Source organism: Hirundo rustica, chromosome 6 (genome assembly GCF_015227805.2).
Source record: "Hirundo rustica isolate bHirRus1 chromosome 6, bHirRus1.pri.v3, whole genome shotgun sequence".
NCBI lineage: Eukaryota > Metazoa > Chordata > Aves > Passeriformes > Hirundinidae > Hirundo > Hirundo rustica.
In genome coordinates, this window is record NC_053455.1 from 48,085,757 (window position 1) to 48,112,912 (window position 27,156).

A 27,156-nucleotide genomic window follows, 5' to 3' on the forward strand; every position below is an offset into this window, starting at 1 on the left:
CAGGGACTTTATCTCCATCCACTGTGTGCAAGGGTTCAGACTGGGCAGGACGAGCTCGATTGATTGACCCTTGAGTGTTGACCATCCAGGTTGCCTTTGCTAAGTTCACTTCCCAATTTTTGAAAGTCCCCCCACCAAGCGCCTTCAGGGTAGTCTTAAGTAACCCATTGCACCATTCAACTTTCCCAGCAGCCGGTGCATGATAAGGCATGTAGTATATCCATTCAATGCCATGTTCTCTAGCCCAGGTGTTTATAAGGCCGTTCTTGAAATGGGTCCTGTTGTCTGACTCGATTCTCTCAGGGGTGCCATGTCTCCACAGGACCTGCTTTTCAAGGTCTAAGATAGTATTCCAAGCAGTAGCATGAGGCACAGGGTGGGTCTCCAACCATCCAGTGGTGGCTTCCACCATAGTTAGCACATAATGTTTGCCTTGGCGGGTTTGGGGAAGGGTGATGTAGTCAATCTGCCAGGCTTCCCCATACCTGTACTTCAACCATCGTCCACCGTACCACAGAGGCTTTACCCGCTTGGCCTGTTTGATTGCAGCGCAGGTCTCACAGTTGTGGATGACCTGTGAGATGTTGTCCATAGTAAGGTCCACCCCTCAGTCACGGGCCCATCGGTTGCATCTCTCCTCTGATGACCAGATGCATCATGGGCCCAACGGGCTAGGAATACTTCTCCTTTGTGCTGCCAGTCTAGATCCACCTGTGATACTTTCACTGTGGCAGCTTTGTCCACCTGCTCATTGTTGTGATGCTCTTCATTAGCCCGACTCTTGGACACATGTGCGTCCACGTGTCGAACCTTCATGGTCAGCTTCTCTACTCGGGGGGCGATGTCCTGCCAAATCTCAGCAGCCCAGATGGGTTTCCCTCTGCGCTGCCAGTTGGCCTTTCTCCAGCGATTCAGCCATCCCCACAGAGCATTAGCTACCATCCACGAGTCGGTGTAGAGATAGAGTCTTGGCCACTTCTCTCGTTCAGCAATATCCAAAGCCAGCTGGATGGCTTTAAGTTCTGCAACCTGACTTGATCCACCTTGTCCCTCGGTAGCTTGTGCAACTCATCGTGTGGGGCTCCATACTGCAGCTTTCCATTTCCGGTTAGTGCCTACAATTCGGCAGGAACCGTCAGTGAAGAGGGCATATTGTCTTTCAGTCTCCGGTAGCTCGTTATACGGCAGGGCTTCCTTGGCACGTGTCACTTCTTCTTCAGAAGATAATCCAAAAGTCTCACCTTCAGGCCAGTTAGTTATAATTTCCAGAATCCCAGGGCAATTCGGGTTTCCAATATGGGCGCGCTGTGTGATGAAAGCAATCCATTTGCTCCATGTGGTGTCAGTGGCATGATGCGTGGAAGGAACCTTTCCCTTGAACATCCACCCCAGCAGTGGTAGTCGGGGTGCCAAAAGCAGCTGCATTTCAGTGCCAATTACTTCCAAGGCAGCTTGAAGTCCTTCATAGGCGGCTAAGATTTCCTTCTCTGTTGGAGTGTAGTTGGCTTCGGATCCTCTGTAGATTCCGCTCCAGAATCCCAGTGGTCAGCCCCAAGTCTCCCCAGGCACCTTGTGCCAAAGGCTCCAGGACAGGCCATTGTTCCCGGCTGCAGAGTAGAGCACATTCTTCACATCTGGTCCCGTCCTGACTGGGCCAAGAGCTACTGCATGAGCGATCTCCTGTTTGATCTGGGCAAAAGCTTGTTGCTGTTCAGGGCCCCAGTGGAAATCGTTCTTCTTGCGGGTGACCAGGTAGAGAGGGCTCACAATCTGGCTGTACTCAGGAATGTGCATTCTCCAAAAGCCTATGACACCTAGGAAAGCTTGTGTCTCCTTCTTGTTGGTAGGTGGGAACATTACGGTGATCTTGTTAATTACTTCTGTGGGGACCTGGTGACATCCATCTTGCCACTTGACTCCCAGAAACTGGATTTCTTGAGCCAGTCCCTTAACTTTGCTTAATGGCAAAACCAGCTTTCAGCAGAATCTGGATGATCCTCTCTCCTTTCTTGAGGACTTCCCCTGCTGTATTCCCCCATACAATGATGTCATCAAATGTACTGTAGATGTTCTGGAGCCTCACCCTTTTCCAGTGCAGCCTGGATCAGTCCATGGCAGATGGTGAGGCTGTATTTCCACCCCTGGGGCAGTCGGTTCCAGGTGTACTGCACGCCCTTCCAGGTGAAGGCAAACTGGGCCCTGCACTCTGCTGCCAAAGGAATGGAGAAGAAGGCATTGGCAATATCAGTGGTCGCATACCACCTTGCTGCCTTGGACTCCAGCTCATACTGAAGCTCCAACATGTCTGGCACAGCAGCGCTTAGTGGTGGGGTGACTTCATTCAGAGCACGGTAATCCACCGTCAGTCTCCATTCTCCACTGGACTTATGCACTGGCCATATAGGGCTGTTGAAAGGTGAACGAGCCTTGCTGACCACCCCTTGGCTCTCCAGTTTCCGAATCATCTCATGGATAGGAATCACAGAGTCTCTGTCGGTGCGGTATTGCCGTCGGTGTACTGTTGTTGTGGCGATTGGTACCTGTTGTTCTTCAGCTCTCAGTAGTCCCACAGCAGGAGTCATCTGAGAGACCAGGCAAGGTATTCAGTTGACTGATGTCTTCTGTCTCTACAGCAGCTATCCCAAAAGCCGAACGATATCCTTTTGGGTCTTTGAAGTATCCATTTCTGAGACAGTCTATGCCGAGGATGCATGGGGCCTCTGGGCCAGTCACAATGGGGTGTTTTTGCCACCCATTCCCTGTTAAACTCGCTTTGGCCTCCAATACAGTCAGCTGCTGGGACCCTCCTGTCACTCCAGAAACTGAAGTGGATCCTGTTCCTACATACCTTGATGGCATCAGGGTACATTGGGCACCAGTGTCAACCAAAGCCATATATTTTTGTGGGTCAGATGTGCCAGGCCATCGGATCCACATAGTCCAATAGATCCGATTGTCCCTTTCCTCTACCTGGCTAGAGGCAGGGGTCCCCTATTCCTGGTCACGGTACACATTGCTCTCTTTCTGTAAATATGTTCCTGAGGTCCCTTCAAGAGGATCAGTCATATCATCCTTCCTATACTGTCTGGAGTTCCGTGCCTGAGAGACTGGAGCAGTGTTAGCTCTAGATGAGCTCTTTGTGGTAGGTGTCTCTCTCTTCAGTTCACGTACCCGGGCGGCTAAGGAGGAGGTCGGTTTTCCATCCCACTTCCTCATGTCTTCTCCATGCTCCCGAAGAAAAGACCAGAGGTTACCCCGTGGAGTGTATCCTCTCTCCCTGGCTGGTGGGTACCTGCTCCTAATGGCAGAGACTCTTGTTGGTTCTGGCGAGATGTGGTAAATTTCTTCCTTAAGTTCCTTTTTCAGTTTCTGATGGCCCTCTTCGATCAAACTCCAGACTTGCTCAGCCAGCCTTGTTTCCACGGATGAGACATGGGTACGAAATGGGGCAGTGACAGTGTCCTCGTAAATTCTTAGTTTATTGACCAAGACGCCCACCTTGTCCTCACCTTCCCTCCACTGCAGCGTTGCCAGGTAACGGGAGTACATCTCTGGTCCAAGCCGTGTGAATCTCAACCACATCTGCGATGTGCACTGGACATCATCTGGGCTTTTAGGAAATCTCTCGTCTTCTGAGAAAATGATCTCCAGCACAGCCAATTCCCTCAGGCATCGGGTACCTTGTTCCATTGTGCTCCATTTTCCTTGGTGCACCTGGAGGTCTTCTTTACAAAGGTATCTGTCCCTCACACTTGTTAGCAGTCGCCACCAGAGGCTGAGAGTTTGTTGGGTTCTCCCGATCCCCTGGTCAATGACCACATCCCGAGACAGCGATCCCAGTTGCCTGGCCTCACTTCCATCCAGAATGGTGTCATTGGCTGCAGCGTCCCAGATGCGGAGCAGCCAGGTTAGGATGGACTCGTTTGTCTGGCGGGTGAATTCCCTCCGCAGGTCACGCAGTTCACCCAGGGATAGAGAGCAGGTGATGATCTCTGGCTCTGTCTCTTCTGCTGGGTGCGAAGGTCCTGCCACATCCTCATCAGTCACTATGCGGACTGATTTGCTCTTTGATTTCTTTTTCTGAACAGGGGCAACTGCCACTGGTTTAGGTTGTTCTGCTTCGGTGACAGTTTGTGTGGAGATGCTGATGGCACTTTTGGTTTCTTTCTCCTCTGTGACAGCTTGTGTAGACACTGACACTGTTGCTTTGTTTTTGGTTCCTTTCTCCTCTGTGAAGATCTGAATAGATGCAGATACTGTTTCCTCTGTGACAGTTTGTGTAGACACAGATGCCATTATTTCGCATTTGTTTCTTTTTCCCCTCTTCCTCAAGGCGATGCTGCACCACCCCATGTAGTGTTTGATTTCTAAGCAAGGTGAGCATGGTGCAGGCCGTGCAGAGAGGACAAAGCAGAACTAACAACAGTATTATGCTGTCCTTGGCACCTAGAGAGAACTCAATACTTTTGAAAACTGCTGTGCCAGACCTAAAAGACTGGAAAAAATCATTCTTTACCCCTCCCCACAGGGGCTGGGTGCGATTGTTGAGAGCCCAGATGTAGCATTCTGGACCAGGATAAGCAAACAAAATAGAGTATATATTCCGAATGATGCTCATTGCCTCAGAGGTTATCATACAATAAACATAATAGACCAATAAATCAATTTTGGTACCATACCCTGGTCTACACATAAGCATTAAGACTGGCAAATACTGCTGCATATGTGGGAAAATGTAGAGAGCTAGGTATAAGATATATGAAAGCAAGTTGAGCATCATAGCGGACAGCTGTTCCTTTTTCGCACTACAAAATTGTAATTCTGACTTTTCTCAGTACCTCCTGCCCCACGTTGAGCACCAAAATATACATGCTGGCTTGAAGGCAAAACCAGCGAGAGACTCTAAGTCAGAAAAAAACAATTTAATAGGAGAGGAAAACAAAAGGTAAAATGAAATAAAATAAAATACATGCAGTAGTACAAAAGATCACTGACAGAGTCAGAATACAACCTGAAACCGTGGTGGTAGCAGTCCAGATGAAGTGGTCTGGTTGAAGCAGTGTTCCTGCAGAAAGGTCTGGTAGCTCTTGTCCTCTGGGAATCCAGTGGGTAAGGCTGCCTGTGCTGTCCCAAATCCCAGATTATATCCAAGTGGGAATGCTTGGCTCCTCCCCCTGGGCGGAGCATCTCACAATGGGCTGATATCATTTTATCAGTCTTGCAATGGGTCCTTGATTGCCCATTAAACAGAGATAGCTCCTGGAGGGAGTTACCTATGAGCCATGCAACAGGGCACTGATGGGCCATTAACAGAAGATAGTCTGGAGGCAGGGGGCAAGGGAAACACTGCCCAACCTAGTTTCAACAGCTCATGTAGATGGTGATAGAATACATACTTTGGGCACATCTTACATTGTAACCTAGGACAGAGAGACATGCCACATCTAGCACAGCTGGTGGGGAGGGCTGCTGCTTCCTCCTCCTGCTCCCCAGCTTCTTTCTCTCCTCACCTATTAACTGCTGCTTTACAAACCTGTCTGCATAGGCTGGAGCAAAGTTGTACTTGCAGCTGCCATAGAGAAGATTTGATACTCTTACTAACCAACACAAAACCAGAATCTCTGAGGTTGCAAAAAACTTTTAGGATTATTGAGCCCAACCTTTGACTGTCAACTAGACCAGAGCACTTAGTTCCATGTCCATTTATTTCTTGAACACTTCCAGGGATGGTGACTCCACCACCTCCCTGGGCAGCTAATTCCAAAGCCTGACCACCCCTTCAGTGAAGAAATTCTTCCTGATGTCCAGCCTGAACCTGGAATAGCTTGAGGCTCTTATGCTGTCACTTGTTGCCTAAGAGATGAGACAAACCCCCACCAGGCTACAGGCTCCTTTCAAGTAGTTGCAGAGAGCAGTACGATCTCCCCTGAGCCTTCTTTTCTCCAGGCTAAATTACCCCCAGCTGTGTCTCACTGCATTTCTTCTCCAGACCCTTCATCAACTCCATTGCCCTTCTCTGGACATGCTCTAGTGCTTCAATGTCTTTCTTGTAGTGAGGGGCCCACAACTGGACACAGGGATCTAGGTGTGGCCCCAGCAGTACCGAGTACAGAGGAGCAATCACTGCCTTAGCCCTGCTGGCCACACTGTTTTTGATACAGGCCAGGATGCCACTGGCCTTCTTGGCCACCTAGGCCTATGCTGGCTCACTGTCAGCTCTTACCCAGCACCCCCATGTCCTTTTCCTCTGACCCCATTTCCAGGCACTGTTATCTAAGCCTGTAGTACTGCATGAGGTTGTTGACCTAATTTGACCAAAGTGCAGGCCCTGGTGCTTTGCCTTACTGAACCTGAGGTTTGGGGTTATGGTCTGGGTCTTGCTGTGAAAGAGGCCAGAGGAGTTTCTATTCCACATCATCTTCTGCTGTTCCCTTTCTCTGCAGCAGCTGAGTCAGTGCTTCCAGCAACCCTGTAGCTCTGGCCCCATAAGCCAGGATTGTAGGGTGGGTCTGTGACGCCAAAATTGCTGCAACATAAAAAGAGTTTTGCAACAGAATGAGCATTTTAATTACAGAGATTCATTCACAAGTAAAAGCGTAAAACCGATTAAGTTACAATTTCCCAACTCAGGAATTTGAAACTGGTGCAAATAGTTGTCCCTATTTCTGTAAAGGCCTGATTCCCCATGTCCTCTGAATCAAGAGGCTGCTTGGATTTGCACTCGCTGCAATATGGTGATCTCTTAATTATCAAATGGTTTCTCAGCTTGCTGGGTGTTTTCAAAATGAGTTTCACCTGTGGCTTTTGGCGCCACATGAGCAGAAAGGCATTAGCCCCTCTGTGCTGCACTGCATGTACTTCAAGAATAAATGCAAGGATTTAGCTTTTTATGGGCAGGGAATGAATACAAGCCATTCTTCTACATACTGATTCTCCCGCAGCCTTGCTCTGCTTCCTTCAGAGGAACTTGTCTGCTTTCCCCTCCTCATGGTGGGAAGTGGAAATGGAGGTTTCCATGCTTTGTTAGCAAGCAAGGTGGTACCTTTTGAGATGGTAATTTTCCAACCTGGTAGAAAGCCTGGGGTACACGGCTGGAATTAACAGTTGCAGCTGCTAAATGACAAACATTGCCACACCTGGGTCTTGGTCTTAAACAAAGCAGCTTCCCTCCTCCCTTCTCTGCATATGGAACCAGCATCAGTCTTCTGTCTTCGGGTCTCCCTCCCAAGCAGCACCTTTTCAAAGCCAGAGGGAGCATTGCCTGGGTCTCCAGGAGGGAAATAATCTCTTACAGTGCATAAGACCAGCACATGCATCTTGTTTCTGCAGGTATGTAAGGAACAGCCCAGCTTCCCAGTTAATATAATTTAATTTACTGGACTGTAGAGGTCCTTCCTCTGTGGATATCCTGGGGTGTGTTTGTGTCTGCCTTTTCTGCCTCTGGTGTGTGTTGGGGCAAAATCTTGCAGGGACTGAAGTGCTTAAATGCAATTTAAATCCTAGCAATTTTAATGGGACTTCAACACAAGCTGAAGGTGTTCTCAGGTGCTTTCTGAAACCAGACCTGGAGCATACAGGTAGGTTCTTCTGTGCTTTAATTCAGGGGGGCTGGATCAGGATTGTAACCCCTCACAGGGGTCTTCCAAGAGCATTTACAAAAATCAGCGATGTTGCTGTGCAAACGCTGTGAACTATATGAAATGCTCCTTCCTGTTAATCTAGGAGGCACAATTGCTTTAAAAGCACCAAGCTCTTCCCAGTCTCTGAACTCCATGGGAAAAACAAAAATGGGGGGAAACCCCTCCCTCTTCCTTAACCTTTTAAAATACTGTGCCTCTTTCCCAGTGTTTATGTTCTCACCACCCAGCGACAGCCCACTCCCCCCAGTGAGACACTGCTCTCCTTTGTCTGAGCCTCCACACAGGCATTTGCACTCATGGGTTCTATAATTTATGGCTGCCCCGGCGCTGAACCCACGCGGCCCCGTTTCTGCCGCTTTCTGTGGCGGAGCTGGAGCTCCCGTCTCCAGCAGCGTCAGCCCTGGCACCCAAGGCCACTCAGATGTTGCCATTGCTGCAGCACTTCCAACTTTCATGCGCCTGTAGGATGCTCAACACAGCCACCACCCACTCAGAGGTGACAGGGATATCCTGGGACCGGCTCTATTGCTGATACCACTGGTTTATAAGCTAAAACTGTTTTCAGTGTTGTTCAGTGCTTTCTGTTGGGAAGCAGTCTTGCCTGGCACTTGTTTCAAGTGCTACAGGTGAAAGCGCAGGAACGGCTGAGATAATTTGACCCCAGTTTTGGGGAGGGGGTGTTCACAAATTACTGGGTTGTGTGTTTTGAAAGACAGGAACACAAAGGGTCAGTTGGCTTTGCAGTTCTATAATAAAATGGACTGAAATTTTAAAGGTTTTTAAACAAAATGTGACAAAAAAGGAGCAAGCATAAAAAAGCTAATCCAAAAAAAACCAAGAGGATCTTGATATACTGGTAACATTCACAGGTGTGCAGCTGCAGATCTGGAGGATTTAGGAGAAAAAATCCTTGTTGATGTTGATTAACTGCCTGCCTGGGTTTTCTGCACTTCCCTATACAGCATCTGGTGCTCTGTCACAGACACAAAGCAATGCTGCATCTGAGTAGCACAGAGGTGGCCTCTGTGTTTTATGGTTTGGCTGAGCATAAGGCTCTGATGTTGCCCTGCCCGTGGGCCAAGAGGGATATATGGGATGCACACAACTAGAATCTGTTGCTCTTTGGGGGATGTGGAGATAAGAAATGAGGCAGTGAATAGTGTAACAGCTCAGCATTTTCTCGTGTTTTGAGTGTTTTGTACAAAAATGGGATGGAAGTGCTGAGGCTGGAGAGAAAGAGTTTTTTCTTTTTCTAATGTTTTTGTTCCACAGCAGTTTTTGGTCTGTCTCCTTCTGTATAGCAGAAAGTAGAGAGAATTCCATATGGTGGTTTGGCTTGTTTTTTTTTTTAAATGTATGTATAGTTAGATACAAAATCTGGATGTATATACAGATCGGGGGTGGCGGGGGGGAAGGTGAAAACCATTTGGCAAAAGTCTTATTTGGATCTTCTGGCATCAGTGGTCTCTAGTGACCACTGTCAGTCAGAGGGTGAGCAGCACCTTCTTATCTTGTGCCTTTTTCCACGGGAGACCTCAAAGGCTGCTCTGATTTGAAGCACTGGCTGGATTTCTGCATCTGGGAATGACTGGCTAGAAAAGGCTCTAAAGGAGAGGAGCTGACATGCAATGAAGGTAATAAAAACATTCAGCAAGCTGCAATGACTGTGTTAGATGGGGCTTGGTCAAGCATGGATGGGGAAGCTCATCTTACCATGTGCTCTATCCATGTGGTAGGAGTTGCTCTGTAACCTGGCTAAAGCCTCCAGAGTGGCTTTCTCTCCTCTGTTTCACTGCAGCTGCATCATTGCTTTGCCCAAACTCAAGCTGTTGCATCTGCCTCCACCCCTGTTTCTGACATGCTGTGAATGCATGCATTTCTGCACACTGAGGGGGGAAAGGGCAGATTGACATCAAAATGCAGAAGTGTTTTTCTTCCTGGAACAAGGAAGAGTTTTGACTGGGTTCATGACTTTATTCCAGTTTCACTTCTTAACTGACTAGCTTGTGGTTCCTAGCTGAGTGTGGGAGTCTGCGGTAGTCACCTCTAGAGAGACATTTCTGAGTGAGGCTGGTGAGTGCATCCTCCGTGGTGTTGCTGAAAAAAACATGAAGTGCTGAGGTTGCAGTTTCTTCTGAGCCTGCACTGCATCTGCTCAGTTTGATTCCTCAAAGGCACAAAGACCCACAGGAGAGGAGGATCCTCCTCCTGCTTTCTATGCTTTTCTTCCTTCTCTGCCGTGTCAGGAGTGCTCCTGTTTATTGGGAAGGAGGAAGGTGGGTTTGTCTTTGAGACAATCCTGACATCTCCTTTCGCTATATTCTCCTTAAGCTTTGCAGAAGGATTTTTACCCAACAGCAATTGCAAAGGTGATTCACTAAGACTCCAAGTCTACATTAGTTTCCACCTAAGAGACACTTCCAGGTTGCCTAGACACAGGCATTCACTGGCAGCAGGATTGGGATTCACTGGCACTTTTGGCTTGCAAAGGCATCAAGAATTGAAGGCAGACCTTGTCTCATCTTTCTCTACCAAATCCAGTTACAGATAAAAATTATCCTAATAAATAATAATAACCTAAGTCAAAAATGTCAGTTTTCCTCTTGAAGGAGGTAAGGTGGAAATTTGCTTTAGTTTTATTAGCCAAGGGCAAGAACTCTAATAGCTTAGAATATATGTCTTCCTGCAGTCATGCATTCTGCTTCTTGGGGGATAAAGGATTTAGAGATAATAAACAATTTCAAAATTCCTTTTTTCTTTTACTTAAAGTGAAAAATGGTACTTACTGAGTCAGTTGGAGTCAGCTGCATCACTTTCAGTGGTGATTTTCCATTTGTTGTATCCAGCAACCCATCAATATCATTCCTAAATTAATATTTCATTAAGGAATGCAGACAGAAATGGGAGGCAGCAGTTATTTACCTGATTTAGAGCTGGAACATTTCACCCAGCTTCTTCCAGGAAAAGAATTACTGTAAGGTGTGACTTCCATATCACTCAAGCTGGAGATTTTTCTTAACCAAAGCCCAGCTGATGCTTTATCTTCAGCTCTTGGTGTTTCTTTACTGATGAGCACTGCAGACTGTCTCCATCCAAGGGAGAGCTTTGTCCAGCAGAACTCCTCCAGCAGTGGAACATGGTATGTCACTAGGAACAGGAAAATCCACTTGAGTATTGTGATGCTTATGTGTGGAAGGAGTGAAAGGCCTTTCAAAAAACAGATGGACTTTCTCTTCTCCAGCTGTATCTGCATGTTAAGTACTGTTTAAGTGATGGGGCACAGCTCTTTATCTTAAAGCACATTATTGACAGTATCAGTGTAAGCACTCAATCTCAACAGTCATACAGTTGCTTAAACATGAAAGGAAGCACCCTGATTATTTTTAATATGTTTTTCCCCAACAACCAGTGTAAGATACAGGAAAAGAAAATTGTCTTGAGGCAGTGGACTCAAAGTTGCCCATGAGGGGAGTGTGTAATGGGAATCTGTTGAGGATGGCGATTGAGTACAAAGCAGTTCTGCAGTCTAGATCTTCACTGTGTTAGGAGCTGGATCAACAGAAAATATGGGGATGATGAACTGCTGGATGTAGCAATGTTGCAAATAAGTCCTGAAACCACCTGGTTACTGCCTCATGCCTTCAGCTTTTAATTTTTACATCATCAGGCATGCATGAGTGAGCACGATATTTTGGGCTGTACAGATGCTGCCGTGCATGACCCATGCTTCAGAGCTTGGCTGCAGCTCTGAGTATAAACATAACCCCATCCCAGGGAGCTAAGTGTGATGTTTTGCTCTCTTGTGTCTTCTCTTATTAAACCAGACCTCTTGTATGCTCTGTGGCACAATCTTCTGCACAAAAGAAAACAGCCAATAATAAATATTGAGACTTCCTGCTACCTACCTACCTCTGAAGTATTTAAATGAGAAAGCTGTCTGCAGTAGTCTTTGAAAACAGACCACTATGTAGTATGAAAGCAGCAGTTTTTCCCTCTAAAATCAAATGAGCCTAGCAAAAATCAGAAAGACTATGTGGTGGAACTACAAGCAATTCACTCTTTAAAAAGTAGATTTAGAGTTTGATATTCCCTTACTAGAATCTGAATAGCCTATTCAGATAATGTCTAGATATAAATGCTGAGAATTACTAATTAACAAATTGTACTCTTAGGCTTGCCCAGACACACATTCTGAAAGGAAATTATTGCTATTAAACATTTTTCATTTAATGACTTGTGGTTTTGGTTCTTGGAGGCTGCTTGACAAAATAAGAATTAAAAAATCAGTAGGTAACTGAGAAGTCAGCTCACAAGCAAGGTCAGAAATGGTGCAGTTGAAGTCTTTAGTAGTCATTATGTACCTGGAGATTACCATCATCGTTTCCGTAGCTGAGCTGGCTATGAAATGATGACTGCTTGTGGCTTCTTCAATTACTGTTTCCAACAGCTGAAATAATTTTCAGCCACTGTTTTGTTATGGGCATCTTGTTCCTTCAGTTCTTTCCTATCCACTCTTATCCTTCAAACAGCTACCTCTCCTAGTATTTACTGGCCCAGACTTCAAGAGACCTTTAGAATGTAGTTAAACTTCTGGATTGCTTTCACCCCTTGAACCCTTGTTTGAACAGCCACTTGCTTTTGCTTTTGAGTCATTCAAATTCAGGCCTTTTGGAAGGAAGCTCAGTATCCTGACCCTCATGGTAAATATGAAAAGACAAATATTGCACATGCAGCACTGTTTCCCTTACCAAAACATTTTTGTATGTTGTCACAGCACAAAATAGTTTTTATTCCTACATCTTAGATTTGGATCAGGATATTCAAAAGGTAATAATCTCTTACGTTAAGAAACCCGCTGCTCTGTTGTTCCTTTCTCCACGAGAGGAGCTCAAAAGATTATTCTTTTTTCATTATTCTTAATGCAATTATTTGGTGGAAATGGATGTTCTTTTTATTGAATCCATTTATTTAATTGCTGCTTCTGGAAAGCTATTTTATGACCCACAAGAAGTTAGAAAGGCTTGGATGTTTTCCTTTTTATTGGGTTATACGGTTTGCTGTGGGAAAGGTTGGTATAGAAATCTGGTCTTACTGTTGCACACATCCCATTTTATTTACTCTGATATACCAGGGGGACAAAAGGAGCATCCTCCTTCCTTACCTGTGTGAGACAGCTCAGTGTCACACATTTTGCTATGGAGTATTTTTTTCTTGGCCCATAATATCTGAGCTCTGTTGGTCACTGGACACTCTTATGCCACGTTGATAGCCATAGAAAATCTTTGGATATGTGCCTTCAGACTCTATTCCTGGAGGCACAGAGCCAATCTGAATACAAATAATCTTCTATAATCTTCTCAACCTCCCCCTCCCTGGTTATCACCCTCTGTTTGTTGCTTGCATTTTGGACAGCTGGGCAGGACAGAGCAATATTACAGTAATAGATGCAACTACCTCGAATGATCCTGGTTTCACTCCTGAGCAGAGAGTATTGGGGTTTTATTCCTTAGAGAAATTTCCAGGTGTGTACCCTTTGACTGAGCTGCAAAGCCTCACTGAGAGATGGCTCTGTTCCCACAGACTTTCCTGTGTGGCCACCTGCTTTGCCTGTCTCTCCCATTGACTTTCCCTTCTGAAGGACAAGCATTGACTGCTGGCCCACTTGGACCACTGGTGCTGAGGAAGCAAGGGATAATTAAAGGAAGAAAAATAAGGCTTTGGCTCCAGGCACTGAAGGCAGCTGTCATATTTTTTTTTCCTCTGACACCTGAGTGGGAGTTGCCTGGGATCTGTCAGGCTTCAAGTTCTCAGAGATTTGGTAAATATTTAGGGTCTGATTCACTACTGAATCACTCCCATTATTTTTTTTTTGCTCTGTCCAGAGAAATGGCTCTGCCACTAAGACAACACCAACCCTCTGAGGTCCTCCCACCTTTGTATTTTAGCATGTCATGGTCATGTGTGCCTGTCCTGACAGTACCGCCTTTGGGATGGGGAGATGACATCAGCCCTGGCTGGCTGGCAGGGGGACTCAGAGGCACACTGGTCACAGGCACCCTAGTTCTTCCCTGAAACAAAATCCAAAACTGGCCAAAAGCTCCAGCCATCAGCTGGTGAGACCCTGGTTCCTTAGTACATGATGGGTCACACACCAGCTCCTGCTGCTGCCTGGGGGTCACTTCATAGCTGCACTACTTGTATTGCTATACCAGGGAGAGCTTCTGTGGAAATCAAGAAGAGCACAATTTCCCCCAGAGATGACTGTTCTTTGTACGTACAGACCTCTGTTTTCATTGCAGGTGGAAGATAGCATGATGGATGTGTATGATTTCGTGTATGAGGAGGTGAGGAGGAACACCTCCAGCTTCAGGAGGCATGAACTGACTGCCATCCATGAAGCAGTAAGTTGTCTTTCATCTGCAGGAGTAAACTTTGCCCTAGGGTATCTTCTGGAGGGTTTTAGCAGGCTGGGGCTGACCCCTGTGCTGCAATGTGAATTTTATTGTGAATGCTGCAATGCCATTTTCCCTCAAGAACTGAGTCCTCCAGCCTGCTGTGGAGTATGCTCCTCCCTTCCTGTTCTTCCTTTCTCAGATCTGACCAACCAGATTATCAACAGGAAGAAAGGGTCACCTCTCTCAGCATCACTGTGGTGCAAGATCTACCAAGCTTCTGCCCTGCATCTGCCATAGTATTTTCTGTCTCAGCAGCCCCCGTGACTTTTTCCTTATCTGTGGTACAAGAGTGTGGATGCACCTGGTCAAGTAGAGGGGAGGGGTCCGGAATAGTCCAGCGGCAGTATTTGCATGTGGTTATTCCTATCTACCCTCAAGTTTGTGTCTGAGGTGTACTGGAGGCTACTCTTACAGAGTGGCCTCTTACACAGCTGGAGACTGCTATCAGGCTCCCATAAACCACTATGCAGGATCCTGTTCCATAGGGGACTTTTCTGTAGCTCAGCAGGTAGGCAAGGGTGGTTACGCAGAGCACAGGGAGGACATTTTCCCCCAGAATCATAGGAGATGAGTGAGGATGGGCCCCCACAGTGAGAAACTCCTGAGTCCCTGCTGAGTAAAGGAGATACCATTCCCTCACACAGCAGGGCTTGTTTGGGGACTGAGTCCAGGGCACACAGCAAGGCTGGATGGGGAGGTCAGCTTTGCTCAGCTGTTTCCAGACACCTCCCACACAACTCCCTGTATGCTTCCGTGTTTTCTTAAGTCATCATAACAAGTACTTTTCAAAGCTGTTTCTTATCCATATGCTTCTCAAAACACAGAAGAGGGCAAATGTTCCTCTTTGTAGTGGTGGTGGCCCTCAGAGCCATGCCCAGGCATGGAAGTCCTTGCTCTCAGGGTTTTGGAGCAGCATTCCCAGGGTCCTGTTCAACAAGGAGAACCAGGCACAATGCCTGACTGCACCAGTAGCTTACATGAGTTGCCACTTGAATTGATGAAGAAGCAATCTTTCTACTCCTGTTTGTTTTTTGTTTGGGTTGGGGGTTTTTTTGTTGGTTTGTTTTTTTGTTTGTTTTGTTTTGTTTTTCCCTTCTGCCAGAGCTCCTGTCCAGTGCACTGCAGCTATAGGAAACCAGGTCCATAGTGGGTGCTGCTGGGGATTCCCTCAGCCCATAACAATCACTGGAAACATGAGTCTGTGCATTCCCTGGGCTTTCTGGAGCAGCTACTGTGAGCATTAGTGTGACCACAAAGGGAGGGCTCAGTCCCAGGCAGCAGTCCTGGAGGAGCATGAGCAAGTTTGAAGCCAGATCCACCCATCTCCCCTGAATTTAGCTTGCATTGCTGCAGCTGTTGGTTCCTATGTGCATTGCTCCTTGCCACCCTGGTTGGATAGCCCTGCCTGGGGCAGCAGGGACCTGTTGCCACCACTTCCTGCTGCAGCAGCTGGTAGCAAAGGGAGAGCCTTGGCGAGCAGTTGGCAAACTTCTCCCTCTCTTCCAGTTCCTGTGCTGTGGGAAGCACTCTCCTTTTGGGGACACAACCAGTGTTGAGAACAAGACATGTCCACCGGGCCAAGTGCACGATGAAGGACAGGTAAGGTCAAGGTTTCTCCCACAGCATAGGGAGGTGGTGCCTCTACTTTCTAGCTATCAGAACCTCACTGGTGCTAAAGTGTTAATGTGAATTGGGCTTTTTCATGGTTTGGGGTTGAAATGGGTTGGGATTTGTTTTGTTGTTTCAATAACATTGGACACAGTATGGGAGTAGTGCATTCAGCTCTGGGGTCCAGCACAGGAGGGACTTGCTGATGGAGTAAGTCCAGAAGAGGCCACCAGTATCATCAGAAGGATGGTGCATTTCTCCTACAAGGAATGGCTGAAAGGATTGCTTTTGTTTAGCCTGGAGAAGAGACGGCGTGGAGGTGACCTAATTTTCTCCTTCTGTAAAAGAAGAAAGATGCAAGAAAGGTGGAGAGGGACTTCTTGCTGGAGAGTGTTGTTTGTCATGGATTGGCACAGTTTGGTTTTTAGTTAGGGAGGAATGTGGAGTGTTTTCCCCTGTCGGGGCCTTGGAATTGCTTTGGAAATGACAGGGACCCATCAGAAGGCTAGTTTGAGATATTGGCATCTGTTTTGACCGATGAGAATGTTAAATGCAACTTTGGGCAGTACCCATATAAACCCTGACTTCCTGCAGGTCAGCCCTTTTCCTTCTGGCCAGCTGAACAGGTAACATCGAGTTGGGCCTGCTGTTCTCCCCCCTCCCCCTTTGTGGGGGAGCTGAGGCCTGAGCAGGCGCCATCAGCTCCTGGCGAGGGAGGAGAGCTTGCAGCTTAACATCAACTGCCCCGGAGCAGGGGGGAATCTTTGCCGGGCCCCTGATAACAGCTATGGGCCCGTTTAGGTTGAGGCCACTGCAGTTGTCTCTGAGGGGTGGGCAGAGCTCTTTCCAGCCCCCCTCCCCTCCTCCAGTGATTCCAGACAGAGAGAGGAGAGAGTGGAGGGAGGAAGCCTGGGCTGATGATCTGAGGTGCAGCAGGGGAGAGAGAGAGAGAGGCTGCTGCCCGGGGCAGAGAGCACATGGCCACTGCAGGCCTGGGCAGATCGAACCCTTTCCTGGCAACATGGAGCTTACAAGGCCCAGCCCTTCCTGAGAGAGAAAAGAGAGACAGAGTGGATGTAGAAAAGATATCGCATGAAGTCAGTGGAGCAAGAGTGAGAGAAATGATAAAGATTATTGTAAGGAGGGATTGAGGATGTGGATATTTTTAACTGGACTTCTCTGGGATAAACTAAGGAGAAATGGACTGTTTCTTGTAACTTCTTAATGTTTGGGGGAATGTTGGTTCTAATCAAATTAGGGATTGATATAATTGAGATTGAAGTGGGAATTTTAAAGCCTCTCATTCCTGGGGTAAAAGGAGGTCTCAGCCTTTGAGATGAAGATGATTTTAAAGAGGAAGTGATTTGAGGCCATCGGCTCCTAGGGTAAAAGGAGGTCTCTATGTTTTTTGAAATATAGATGATTTTAGAGATAGAAGATAATCCTTACTTTGTACTAGAGGAAGCATTCTTAAACAGTACGCCAAATACTGACAGGCCCTTAAGTAGCCAAGGGAAAGGCTGCTAATGGCTGGAACAGCACAATCTGCAAAAATTCCGGGTGGTTGTAGATTTGTGACGTAGGGAGGCACAAGACTGTTGTAGTCTTGTGGCGAGTGTCTCCATGGTACTCTAGAGAGATTGCTCTCCCAAAGTGATGACAGATTATGTTTAAACGGTGAAACTGACTGAAAATCGCAGGTCCTGTCTCTCTATTTTGTTTTGTAGGAAAGTTAACAGTTTGTAGGGGGAGGGAAGGATGTTTTGGAGTTTGATTTTGTTTTGTTTTATTTTTTTCCCAACTTTTCCATTCTTTTAGTGTGTGTTAATAAAACTATTTGTTTATTTTTAAGCTTAAGCCTGCTTTGCTTTCTCCTGATCTTCTCCCACAAAAAAGAGAATAAACACTAAAACCTCTACACTAAATTTGGCAACCAGAATTTAGCAAACGTGAAACCACTACAAGTGTAATAACAGGACAAGGGGGAATGTCTTGAAACTGACAGTAGTTTTAGATTAAATATTAGGAAAAAATTCTGTACTGTGAGGGTGGTGAGGTAATGGCACAAGTTTCCCAGAGAATTTATGAATTCCCCATCCCTGGCAGTGTTTAAGGCCAGGCAGGACGGAGTTCTGAGCAACCTGATCTAAGGAAAGGTGTCGCTGCCCATGGCTGGGGGGTTGGAACTGGGTGGGATCTTTAAAGGTCCTTCCACCCAAATCATTCTATGATTCTGTGTATTAGGAGGAAGAGCCCTGGCATTATCAGCAGGTCTCAGACCCACAGTGCAGTTTCCTTCATTGCTCTAGAAAGCTTTCAAAATGCTTATGTTTGCAGCCTTTCACTTCCCACCAGCTTCCTGCTCATCTCTTGTGCTTGCAGAAAGTGTGAGATATCACAGACATGTATCTGAGCACAAAAAAAGCTGTTTGACTTTTCCACAGGACACTAATTTCTGACACTTAAAATGTGTTCCACTAACAGCAAATGTGGAATTTGATGTAATTACTTTTTTCTGGGGCATTAAATAGCTATTAAAATGAGAAGCTCATGAAACAAGGTGTTGATGCCCAGCAGTAGCTTCCTCAAGTATGTTTCATTCTGGCTCTTTCAAGCATCTCAGTGAGGCTGCTGGAGAAGCCACCAGTATTACTCTGTTGTACACTGAAGCTACAACTCCATACTTTCTGAGCAAATATATTGCATGATTACTTTTCTTCCACCAGAGTAGCTATAGCCACCAGCATCAATATATGGTGTTTCTAGGAAAAACGAAACCACGCTGCTGCAGCGATACAAACACATTGCCAGGTGAAGATGTCGAGTGCTAACAGCACACATGATGCACAGGCGCAGTCAGCTCACAGGGGCACTGATTCAGAGCACAGCCTCCAGGAATGTCACATCCCAGGGCAGGGTGGAACTTGGCTCAAAGAGCAGGAAGGGAGAGCAGAACAAAGCTGAGCACCGTATGGGCGACTCATTCCTCCCACTTAGTGGTCTGTGTTTCCCTCGCTTGGGAGCTGAGGAAGTGAGTGGGAGGATGTGCTTTGTGTAGAACAGGAAACCACAGAGTTTGGTGGCCACACTACATTCACTCCTGGCTTTGAGCTCTCTTTCCTCATTCTGCAAATCCCTTCATCAAGGGCATGCTCTTGCATTTTTGAAATGGCTGTCTTGGCTAACACCTCGGGGATTTCTGTGGGGCCATTGGCATGCTTAAGGCTAATGTATATTAATGCTTGCAGCACCTCTCAAAACCAAGCTGTTCATTAGTAACATTGGGGAATGCATTTGGCACCACGGTGTGCTCTGTTTTTCTATCTTTCTGTTTCCTTCTTTCCATTTTTCAGTGGGTGAAAAGAAAAAAGCTTTTGCATGGCCACACTTAAACACACGTCCCTCACGGTCCAAAATGCATTGCATCAATAAAACCATAGGTGTGTTCTAGTAACAAAAAAGATACCACAGATATTTGTCTTCCCAAGCTGCAGCAGCAGAAAAAGGGAGAACTGCCTGGCTGTGCGATGATGCATCCCTTTCTTGCCTCTTCTCTTAGGCTGTGGAAGTTCTGTTGTGGGGATAAGGCCCCCCACCAAGCTGCTGCTATGCTCCAAGGGGTATTTGTTTCTCTCTTCCCAGGATTGCCTGCAAGAGATCCAGGACTTTCTGAAGAAGCACATGGACTTTGCCTTCTCGATCCTGGGGATCGCCATTGCCTTCACGGTAACAGTATCTGGATCCAGTGAGGAAAAAATATCCTAAATTAGCCCCCAGGAGCTAGGATTTTGGATGCTGGCAGCAGAGAAACAAGCAGTGGTGGACTCCACCATGGAAATTGGGAAAGGGTCAGGAATCTGGCAAGGCTTTTAGATGGAGGGGTTTTCCTGCAGGAATAGGCTCGCTGCATGGTTTTTGTGCCCTAATGAGGCATGGCATCTGGGAGTGGGGAGCAGGATGCAGCAACAGTTGCATTTCATCCACTCAGGCTTGCCTGCATGACTTCTGTGAGCGAGAAGCCATGTCACCTCACTGGGGGCTTGTGGATTATGTAGGAAGCCAGCAGCCATGGTAGAAATGGAGGTATGCAATAAAGCCTCTGTATTTTGGGAAACTTGCTGCCTCCTAGATCAACCTGGGAAGTTGCTTGTGCATCCAGAGCTGGAAGGTCTTGAAAGCTACTGGGCACCAGCAGTGGAGCTGTAGAGCTGTGCAGAAGGGGAAGGTCTCATTCTAGTAATGACTGCTAATGAACCTGATGAGGTTCATCTTGGGCAATATGTGGGTAAATCACAGGCTCATAAGGAGTAGGCTGCAAAGGAGAGGGGAAGAGTGCGTTGTCTGGGCTCCCAGATCCTGTCTTTGAAAGAGTAACATGCAGAGGAGGGGTGAAATCATCTTCAAAAGATGGCTTGTGTAGAAAGGCTCTGCAGTAAATTTGGGTGAGAACCAAAGAGAGAATGAAATTCTGCAAGAGGAGTGTGTCTTTCAGTGGTGAGGGGGCTCAGAGGCTGCATGGGTATGGCCTCTTTGGAGCTGGAGGGGGCCACTAATTCTAACCAGACTTTTTATTTGCCTACCCACTGCTTGGCAGTGTGCATCACTGTAATTACCTGTACATTAGGACACTGAACATGTGGTGATGTACACCAGAAAAGAGCATGTGCCAGGAGACTCCTTTCTCCACCATGAAGGCAGGTTTGATCTGCTGTGATATCTCCATGCTGCTCCCCAGGGATGACCTGTCTTGACAGAAAGTGTATGTGGAGATTGTTTTATGCCTTCTGTCCACCTTGGCACAATTATGGATTGGGAGATTGTTCTCCATCTAAATAAAACCCAGAGGAACAAATGATTTGTATTTTATACTGCCAGCAGTAAATTAGGAAAACCATCAGGAGTTGCTATGGAGCTGTAATTGTAAAGTCATGTGTGAATATTTGGTGTCACTTTCCAGTTTTTCTCAAGTATATAGAGAATTTCACTGCAGCTATATTCAGATAAAAGCGGGAGCACTTTTGTAATAGATACACTTTTTTCACAGCTTGAGGCTATAGCCAGATAAGGCAGCTGTCTTTGAAGCCTGTGCTAGAGGAAATCTCGCCACACGGTTCACTATTGTGATGGCAGGATGCAAGGGAAGCGTGTAAAGAGGGCTGTGGCTGCTCTGATGTCACTGTCCCTCAGCCAGCAATGCACACACACCCCCAGATCAAGCTGCAAGCAAAGGCACTCGCACATTAGGGCATACTTGAGGAAAGAGCACATTGTTACAGCCCTCATTATCCTTCCCACAGCAGCCTTACCTTGGGTATGTTGCCTGTGTTAATCCTGGTGTGTGGTACACCAGGCAGAGTATCACAGTAGAGAGGAAGTACACTGTCCTCCGCATTCGTAAGTGTTTGGGAATGGTTTAAGGGTTTGACTGTTTGTTTTGTTGGGGTTTTTACTTCAAACAGGACATGGGTGTTGTGCGTTTTTTCCCTATGGTATCTTTACAAAAGGCTACTATTATGAGAGAGATCTGTTTGTTTGCATAGAGGAAGATTCTGTGGATTGAAATCTGAATTTCCTGGTTTCATCTTATTTCTTGGTATTTTTAGAGCCAGGTTTGAGCTGTGCTATGCTAATTCCAATCAGATGTTTTAACCACATGTTGCCTTTTTTTTTTTTTTTTTTTAACTCCTATGTCAGAAATAGTGCTCACCACTTCACTGAAAACCAGCTCTCTTCAGAAACATGTGACAACAGGGGATATTTATGACTGCTTATTTGCACAGATGGAGCATCATAATTAAGTTATACACTTAATTGTATGCCTGTCTCATTTATTTCCTTTTAGGTTTATGGGATGATCCTTACTTCATTCCTCTGGTTCTCCATCCACTTCAGCAGCAACCTGTATCGGAAAGGCAAATACATCCTGCGAGAGAGGTAGAAACCTGATGCCTGGGCATCCCTACCAGGCAGAGCCAGCTCTTGGTGCAGGAAGATGTCTGAAGTCACCCACAAAATGCCCTGGGGAGGTATTATGTGGGGTCAGGTGGTGGGATGTGTCACACATTTCCCTTTCCTCCACTACTACTGGGCTCAGAGATGCAGATTCCCTTCGTGGGAGACATACGGGCTGTGGCTCCACAAGAAGGACACAAAGAGTTCTCTACAACTAAATGGAGAGAAAAGCCCAGCAAAAATCACAGCATTAACCCAAACTTCTGTCATGCTGTCATCTGAGCCGTTCCCTGTGACCCCCAAAGATGCAATGTTCCTAGGAAGATGGCTTTGGATCACAGCCCAGGATCAATGTTGCACTATGAGTAAATAAATGACAGGAAGTGTGTCACCACTGATGGGAAATGTGCTCTCCCAGCCTGGACACTTGCAATGATTAACTTTGGGCACATTTCTGATCATGCTGGGGCACATAGGCATTCAATGACTGTCAGATAGTTTTCCCATTTTCAAACATTGACAGATTTATAGAACTTTTGGTAGAGATCAGGACAAAAAGTAGTGAATGAGCTTTGAAACAACTGACCAACAGAAGGACATATTTCTCTGTTATTCCTCCTTGCTAATGTCATATGACTTTTTTTTTTTTTTTTTTTTTTAAATTCTTAGGATTTAGTCAGCTTCCTAAATCTTGATGCCACACTGATTTCACAGCAGCTTGTTAAGCTGCACCTTGAATGCTGTGTCTAATTCTGGGTCCCTCAATTTAGGAAGAGTGTTGAGATGCTCAGACACCTTCAGAGAAGGGCCAGAAGGCTGGTGAGAGGTCTAGAACAGAAGCCCTGGGAAGAGCAGCTGAGGGAGCTGGGGTTATTTAGCCTGGAGAGTAGGAGGCTCAGGGCAACCTTATCACTCTCTAAACTGTCTGAAAGGAGGGTGTAGACAGGTAGTGAGCCTCTTCTCTCAGGCAGCCGGTGACAGGATGAGAGGACAGAGTCTTAAGCTGTGCCAGGGGAAGTTTAGGCTAGACATTAGAGAAAAATTCTTCACAGAAAAAGTGATTGGGCATTGGAATGGGCTGCCCAGGAAGGTGGAGTCATCGTCTCTAGAGGTGTTTAAAAAAAGACTGGATGTTGCAGTCAATGGCATGGTTTAGTTGATAAGGTGGTATTAGGTCATAGGTTGTACTTGGTGATCTCCAAGGTCTTTTCCAACCTGGTTTATTGTGTGATTCTCAGATTCTGTTACTTCTGGCCCCAGCTCTATGTTTATCAGGCTTTACTAATCCACTGTGCTCCTGTGGTAAAAGGACTTTGATATTACACACACAAACAGAAGTTTAAATCTATAAGAGAACGGGACTGATCTCCAGCCAGGTTAAACAATACAATGTCCAACTCCACATCCTTTTTAAATCACCTTATCAATAATAAACAGAATTTGTAAAGGCTGTCAGTCTAGCTGAAACAACAGCTCCCTGACATGCTTTGCCCTCACGTCAAGGAGGCAGAGTTGCTTCTGAGCTGAAACCCATCATTGCAATATATGTAGCACCTGCTGTATAATATACAGCTGTGTGAAATGTCTGTTGAACCAGCAGCAGCTTTCACTCCTCTCATACATAGTGGCTTTTAGGCATGAAAAATGGTAAGTAGCAATTGTTTACTGAGATAAACATGGACAACCTTGTGCTGATGTTCGGGACAAGTCCTGGCCCTCAGGAAGGGGCTGCTGCACGTACAAGAACAGCAGTACAGCCTGCAGCACCTGGCTGGCATTTTAACCTGGGCTGCAAACACTCTGCATTGGAAAGAGTTGTTGTGGAGGGGTGAGAGAAGGCTGTCACTTCTCATTCCACTCCCTTGGAACTGACAGAGTTTCCCTGTTGACTTCACTGGAAGGAGGATGAAGTTCAAACTGCCCCAGTGTAATATTCAAGCTACCTCCTGGCAGTCACCAACACACCTCAGTCTGGCAGGGAATTGGGTGTGATACGCACTTCCCAGCATATGCACTTTCTAGTGGGGAAGTATTCACTTATATGTGTATATGTATCATCACATATGCTGATCTCTGGAAAGAGACAATCTCTCTTGTGAGCTCCAGCTCCTACTGTCAGGTCACTGCTGTTGTTACTCCTCAGACCAGTTGGCAGCTCGTGTGACTCTTGGTTGCTTCAATAAAGATGACTTTCTTGCAAAAGACTATCATTCCTCTTCTTTTTTGTGCTGTGCATGAAGCTGCCTGCATTGCTTGGGGGTTTACATCATGGGGGGGACTCAGTGATTCTTCCGTGCTGGGAAGGGATATTCCCCAGGCAGCTGGTGCTCACCTGTCCCAGCAGTGTGCTGGAGGGAGAGGATGACATTGGTCCTTTAGGGGGAAAAGACCAGCTCATCAGCCTCATTCCACCTTCAGCCAGCTGATGGGACATCAGACAGGTACCTCTCAGGGAGTAATGCAAGCAGAAGCAGGAAAAATGCTAAAGGACATGTTTAAGCTGTAATGACCAGAGTATTTAGATGGAAGAAATGTCTTTGGTTTCACATTTTTAAGGATTAGGTACTCAGGTCTTGCACACCTCTTTGCATTGTCTGGTTAACTGCTGACATTCTAGCATATCAAAAAATATCATAGACAAACTACTGGTGTCAATGTCATTGGTGTGGGTTACCTGCTCAAGCCTCATCAAAGAGTACCGAACATCTCTGTTAAAGCATCGCCACTAAGACTGCTGAAGCTTTAGGTGCTCTGCCTTCCCAGGTCAGTCTTTAATGTAAAGGCATAGTGATGGACAGGAGTAGCATGTATATGATAAAGGTGTCTGCTTTTCTGCTCCTGAAAATTACAGAGGGATGTCATCTCAGGGCAGCAGGAGAGAGGAGTGTGTCAGTCACTGGTCATCTCATGAGCTTTATTCACATTTTACTGGCTGCTAGAGCTCCCCTGCAAGGAGAAGTGCCTTCAACAAGGAGGTGACAGAGCCGTGCCCAGTTGGACATGTTCTTCTCTCAGAGTGTGTGTTGTGTGCAGCAGCAGGGGTGCTGCCACCCTGCAATGGCATCCCGCTGTGATTTTTCAGAAGCAGAAAAGCAGATACCTTCAGCTCCTTGATTTTTAGAAACTCGTTACAGAAATGTGCGGTGTTAACATTTTGTTCACAGCTGTAGAAGTGGCAGCCCTGAGGAATGGCTGGATAGAACCTGCAGGGTGGGTGAGTGTTAAACAGTGTTTTACACCTCTGCCAACAAAAAATCCCTGTCCTACAATGAATGTTTTTGCTCTTACTAGTCCCCAATTTTCTGCTAGCTAGGGGCAAATTACAGCTCTTGTGCAACCAGAGCAGAACCCCAGGAACTCATTGATAAGTGGTGCCAAGATTTATACAGCGTTGAGAAGAGCATGGAACTGAGCACTGGGGATGCAAGCCGGCAGCCAGACTAGGAAACACCTGCAGAGCAGTGAGCCTTCCTGGGGTTTGCTCTAGAGGAAGCTGTTTGTTATAAGCATGTCAACACTCACACTCTGCTAGGAAAGAAATCCTATTTATATAGGCATATATGGGAGAAAACAAAATAGAATTTTCAGACCAAAGGTGCAAAGCTAAATACTTAGTTGTGAGTTGGCTCCAGCTACTTGTCAATTAAGTTGCAGCAATTATCGTTTATTTCCACTAAGGTCATCTGGGCACTTGGAGTCTGCCTTTCTCTGAGCATGCATTAGCTTCTGCTCATGAGTTACCTTTTTCCTTTTACTTTAGACCACCTCCCAGCTCCATCTGAGGACACTGAAAGAGGGACCAGCATAAGGCCAGGTTGGTCTGGCCTGTGTGGCCACCTTTGGGGCTACCTATAAGCCTGTGGGGCTGGGGAGCATCAGCCCATGGCAGCAGCAAGCACCTTTTGTGCTGCTCTCCACCTTTCACTGCCCATGCGCTGCTGAGCCAACAGGGCCATTAAATTCCACAGAGACCCTACATGGAGCTCACCATATGCTCAAGGCTGGACTGTCCACAGCCTGCTTATGAGCCAGAGGAGCTTTCCCAGCACCTGCTCTGATGGCAGTGGATGATGCTTAGAGCACTTTTGGAAGGCACAGGTTAAATAATGCAGTAACTCTCTACAGGGATTTGGTGGTAAGGAGAGTGAGAATCTTTCAGCCTTGTGGTGTGCTGTCTTGACTCCAAACTGGTTTGCTATTTCCTGCCCTTTTGACCACATGTTTGCGAGTTCCTACTGTCCTTGAAATACAACTTCCTTGTGCAGCAACCCCTTCACTATGCAGCTTGGACTGATGCCTGCAGCGTGCTCCTAGAGAAGACACTGCTGAGTGAGTCCTTCCAAAGCCTTAGAAGCTGGCAAATCTGGGAGGACCCTTGCAGTGCAGTAGTGTAAGGAAGCCAACTCCTGCCAAGGTAAATCTGTATTTATAAGATGCAGACGCAAAATATTTTTGGAAGTAATAGTTGATAGACACATGTTTTTCTAACCAGGTGCAGAAGTAGTGCATTTGGAAAAGCATCTGTCTATAATTCTCCTCTAGAAATGCAGCCAGAAGTGGAAGATGCCCCTCACAGATCTCAGCCAGCACAGCTGAAAGCAGGTGAGGTCAGAAGCTGCTGTGAATACACAGATCAGATCACACACATCCTGCAACTTTCACATGAAGTGTCATTGCAGCTCTCTCCATTAGTGAAATGCAGTTAGGGTGAAAAGCGATGTATTTCTTAACTGTGTAGTTCCTCTTCTGGGAGAATGAGCAACTGGCAGCAAGAATCAAACCTGTCCACTGAGAGATGTAACAATGTGTGGGACAGCGGGGAAGAGCTCAGGAGTGAAGAGGGAGAGCTCTGGAGAAGTTTCAGAGGCTGTTTTGGAAAAACACAGGCTGTGTGTGTTTTGCAGCTTTTGGCTGCAGCTGTCAAACCCATGACCGACTGCAGCCTGCTGGTGAACCCACTCCACTCCCCACCATGCCATCCCTCTCACCCCCAGCACAAAATTACTGCTGTCATCACCATCTGGCATTTGGGGGTCCATCAAACAGATTTATACCTGGAGGAAAACTGCATATCTACCCCTGCCAGGAGGGTCAAGGGGAAAAAAAACCCGCTTTTTTATCTGGAAGGGATATATGTGGTGATTGTTCAGCTTGCAAGGAAGTGGCATATCTTGGGAGAAATAAGTTTAGACAAGCCTGGAGGTGCCCACCAACAGCTAAAGCCCGGCTGTCTTCTAGTTGCCATTCCCTCAGACTCCAGCAAGCAAAGAAGAAAGGTCCTTCCCAGCATTTCTTGCCAGGAGGATGCGTACATCCCTGCATTGCTCACCCTGGAGTCACTGGCAGTCAGCTAGCTGGCTTGTTTATATTATCCCAAGACAGTATCCCCCCTCCCTCCCCTCAGCATCATTAAGTGCTATTGTTAAACCCCTGTATCCAGCAGCTTGCTCATGGACGTTCTTGGTTTCTTTTTAGCCCTGTTACATCAGCAATAAACTATT

General features: G+C 46.5%; 1 protein-coding gene across 1 annotated transcript; it reads left to right on the top strand.

Annotated features, from left to right (window-relative positions):
* Window positions 1-2,111: 2,111 nt before the first annotated feature.
* LOC120754220 (tetraspanin-32-like) lies at window positions 2,112-22,049 on the top strand. The gene is made up of 6 exons (XM_040067572.1): window positions 2,112-2,121; window positions 7,295-7,329; window positions 13,940-14,041; window positions 15,602-15,694; window positions 19,346-19,429; window positions 21,546-22,049. The coding sequence occupies exons 1-6, from the start codon at window positions 2,112-2,114 to the stop codon at window positions 21,639-21,641; spliced, it is 420 nt and encodes a 139-aa protein (XP_039923506.1). The 3' UTR covers window positions 21,642-22,049.
* Window positions 22,050-27,156: the final 5,107 nt, after the last annotated feature.

Coding starts and splice junctions, on each gene's coding strand:
- LOC120754220 (XM_040067572.1), top strand. Junction 14,042..15,601: donor TGACTGCCATCCATGAAGCA/GTAAGTTGTCTT, acceptor CCTCTCTTCCAG/TTCCTGTGCTGTGGGAAGCA. Junction 15,695..19,345: donor AAGTGCACGATGAAGGACAG/GTAAGGTCAAGG, acceptor CTCTCTTCCCAG/GATTGCCTGCAAGAGATCCA.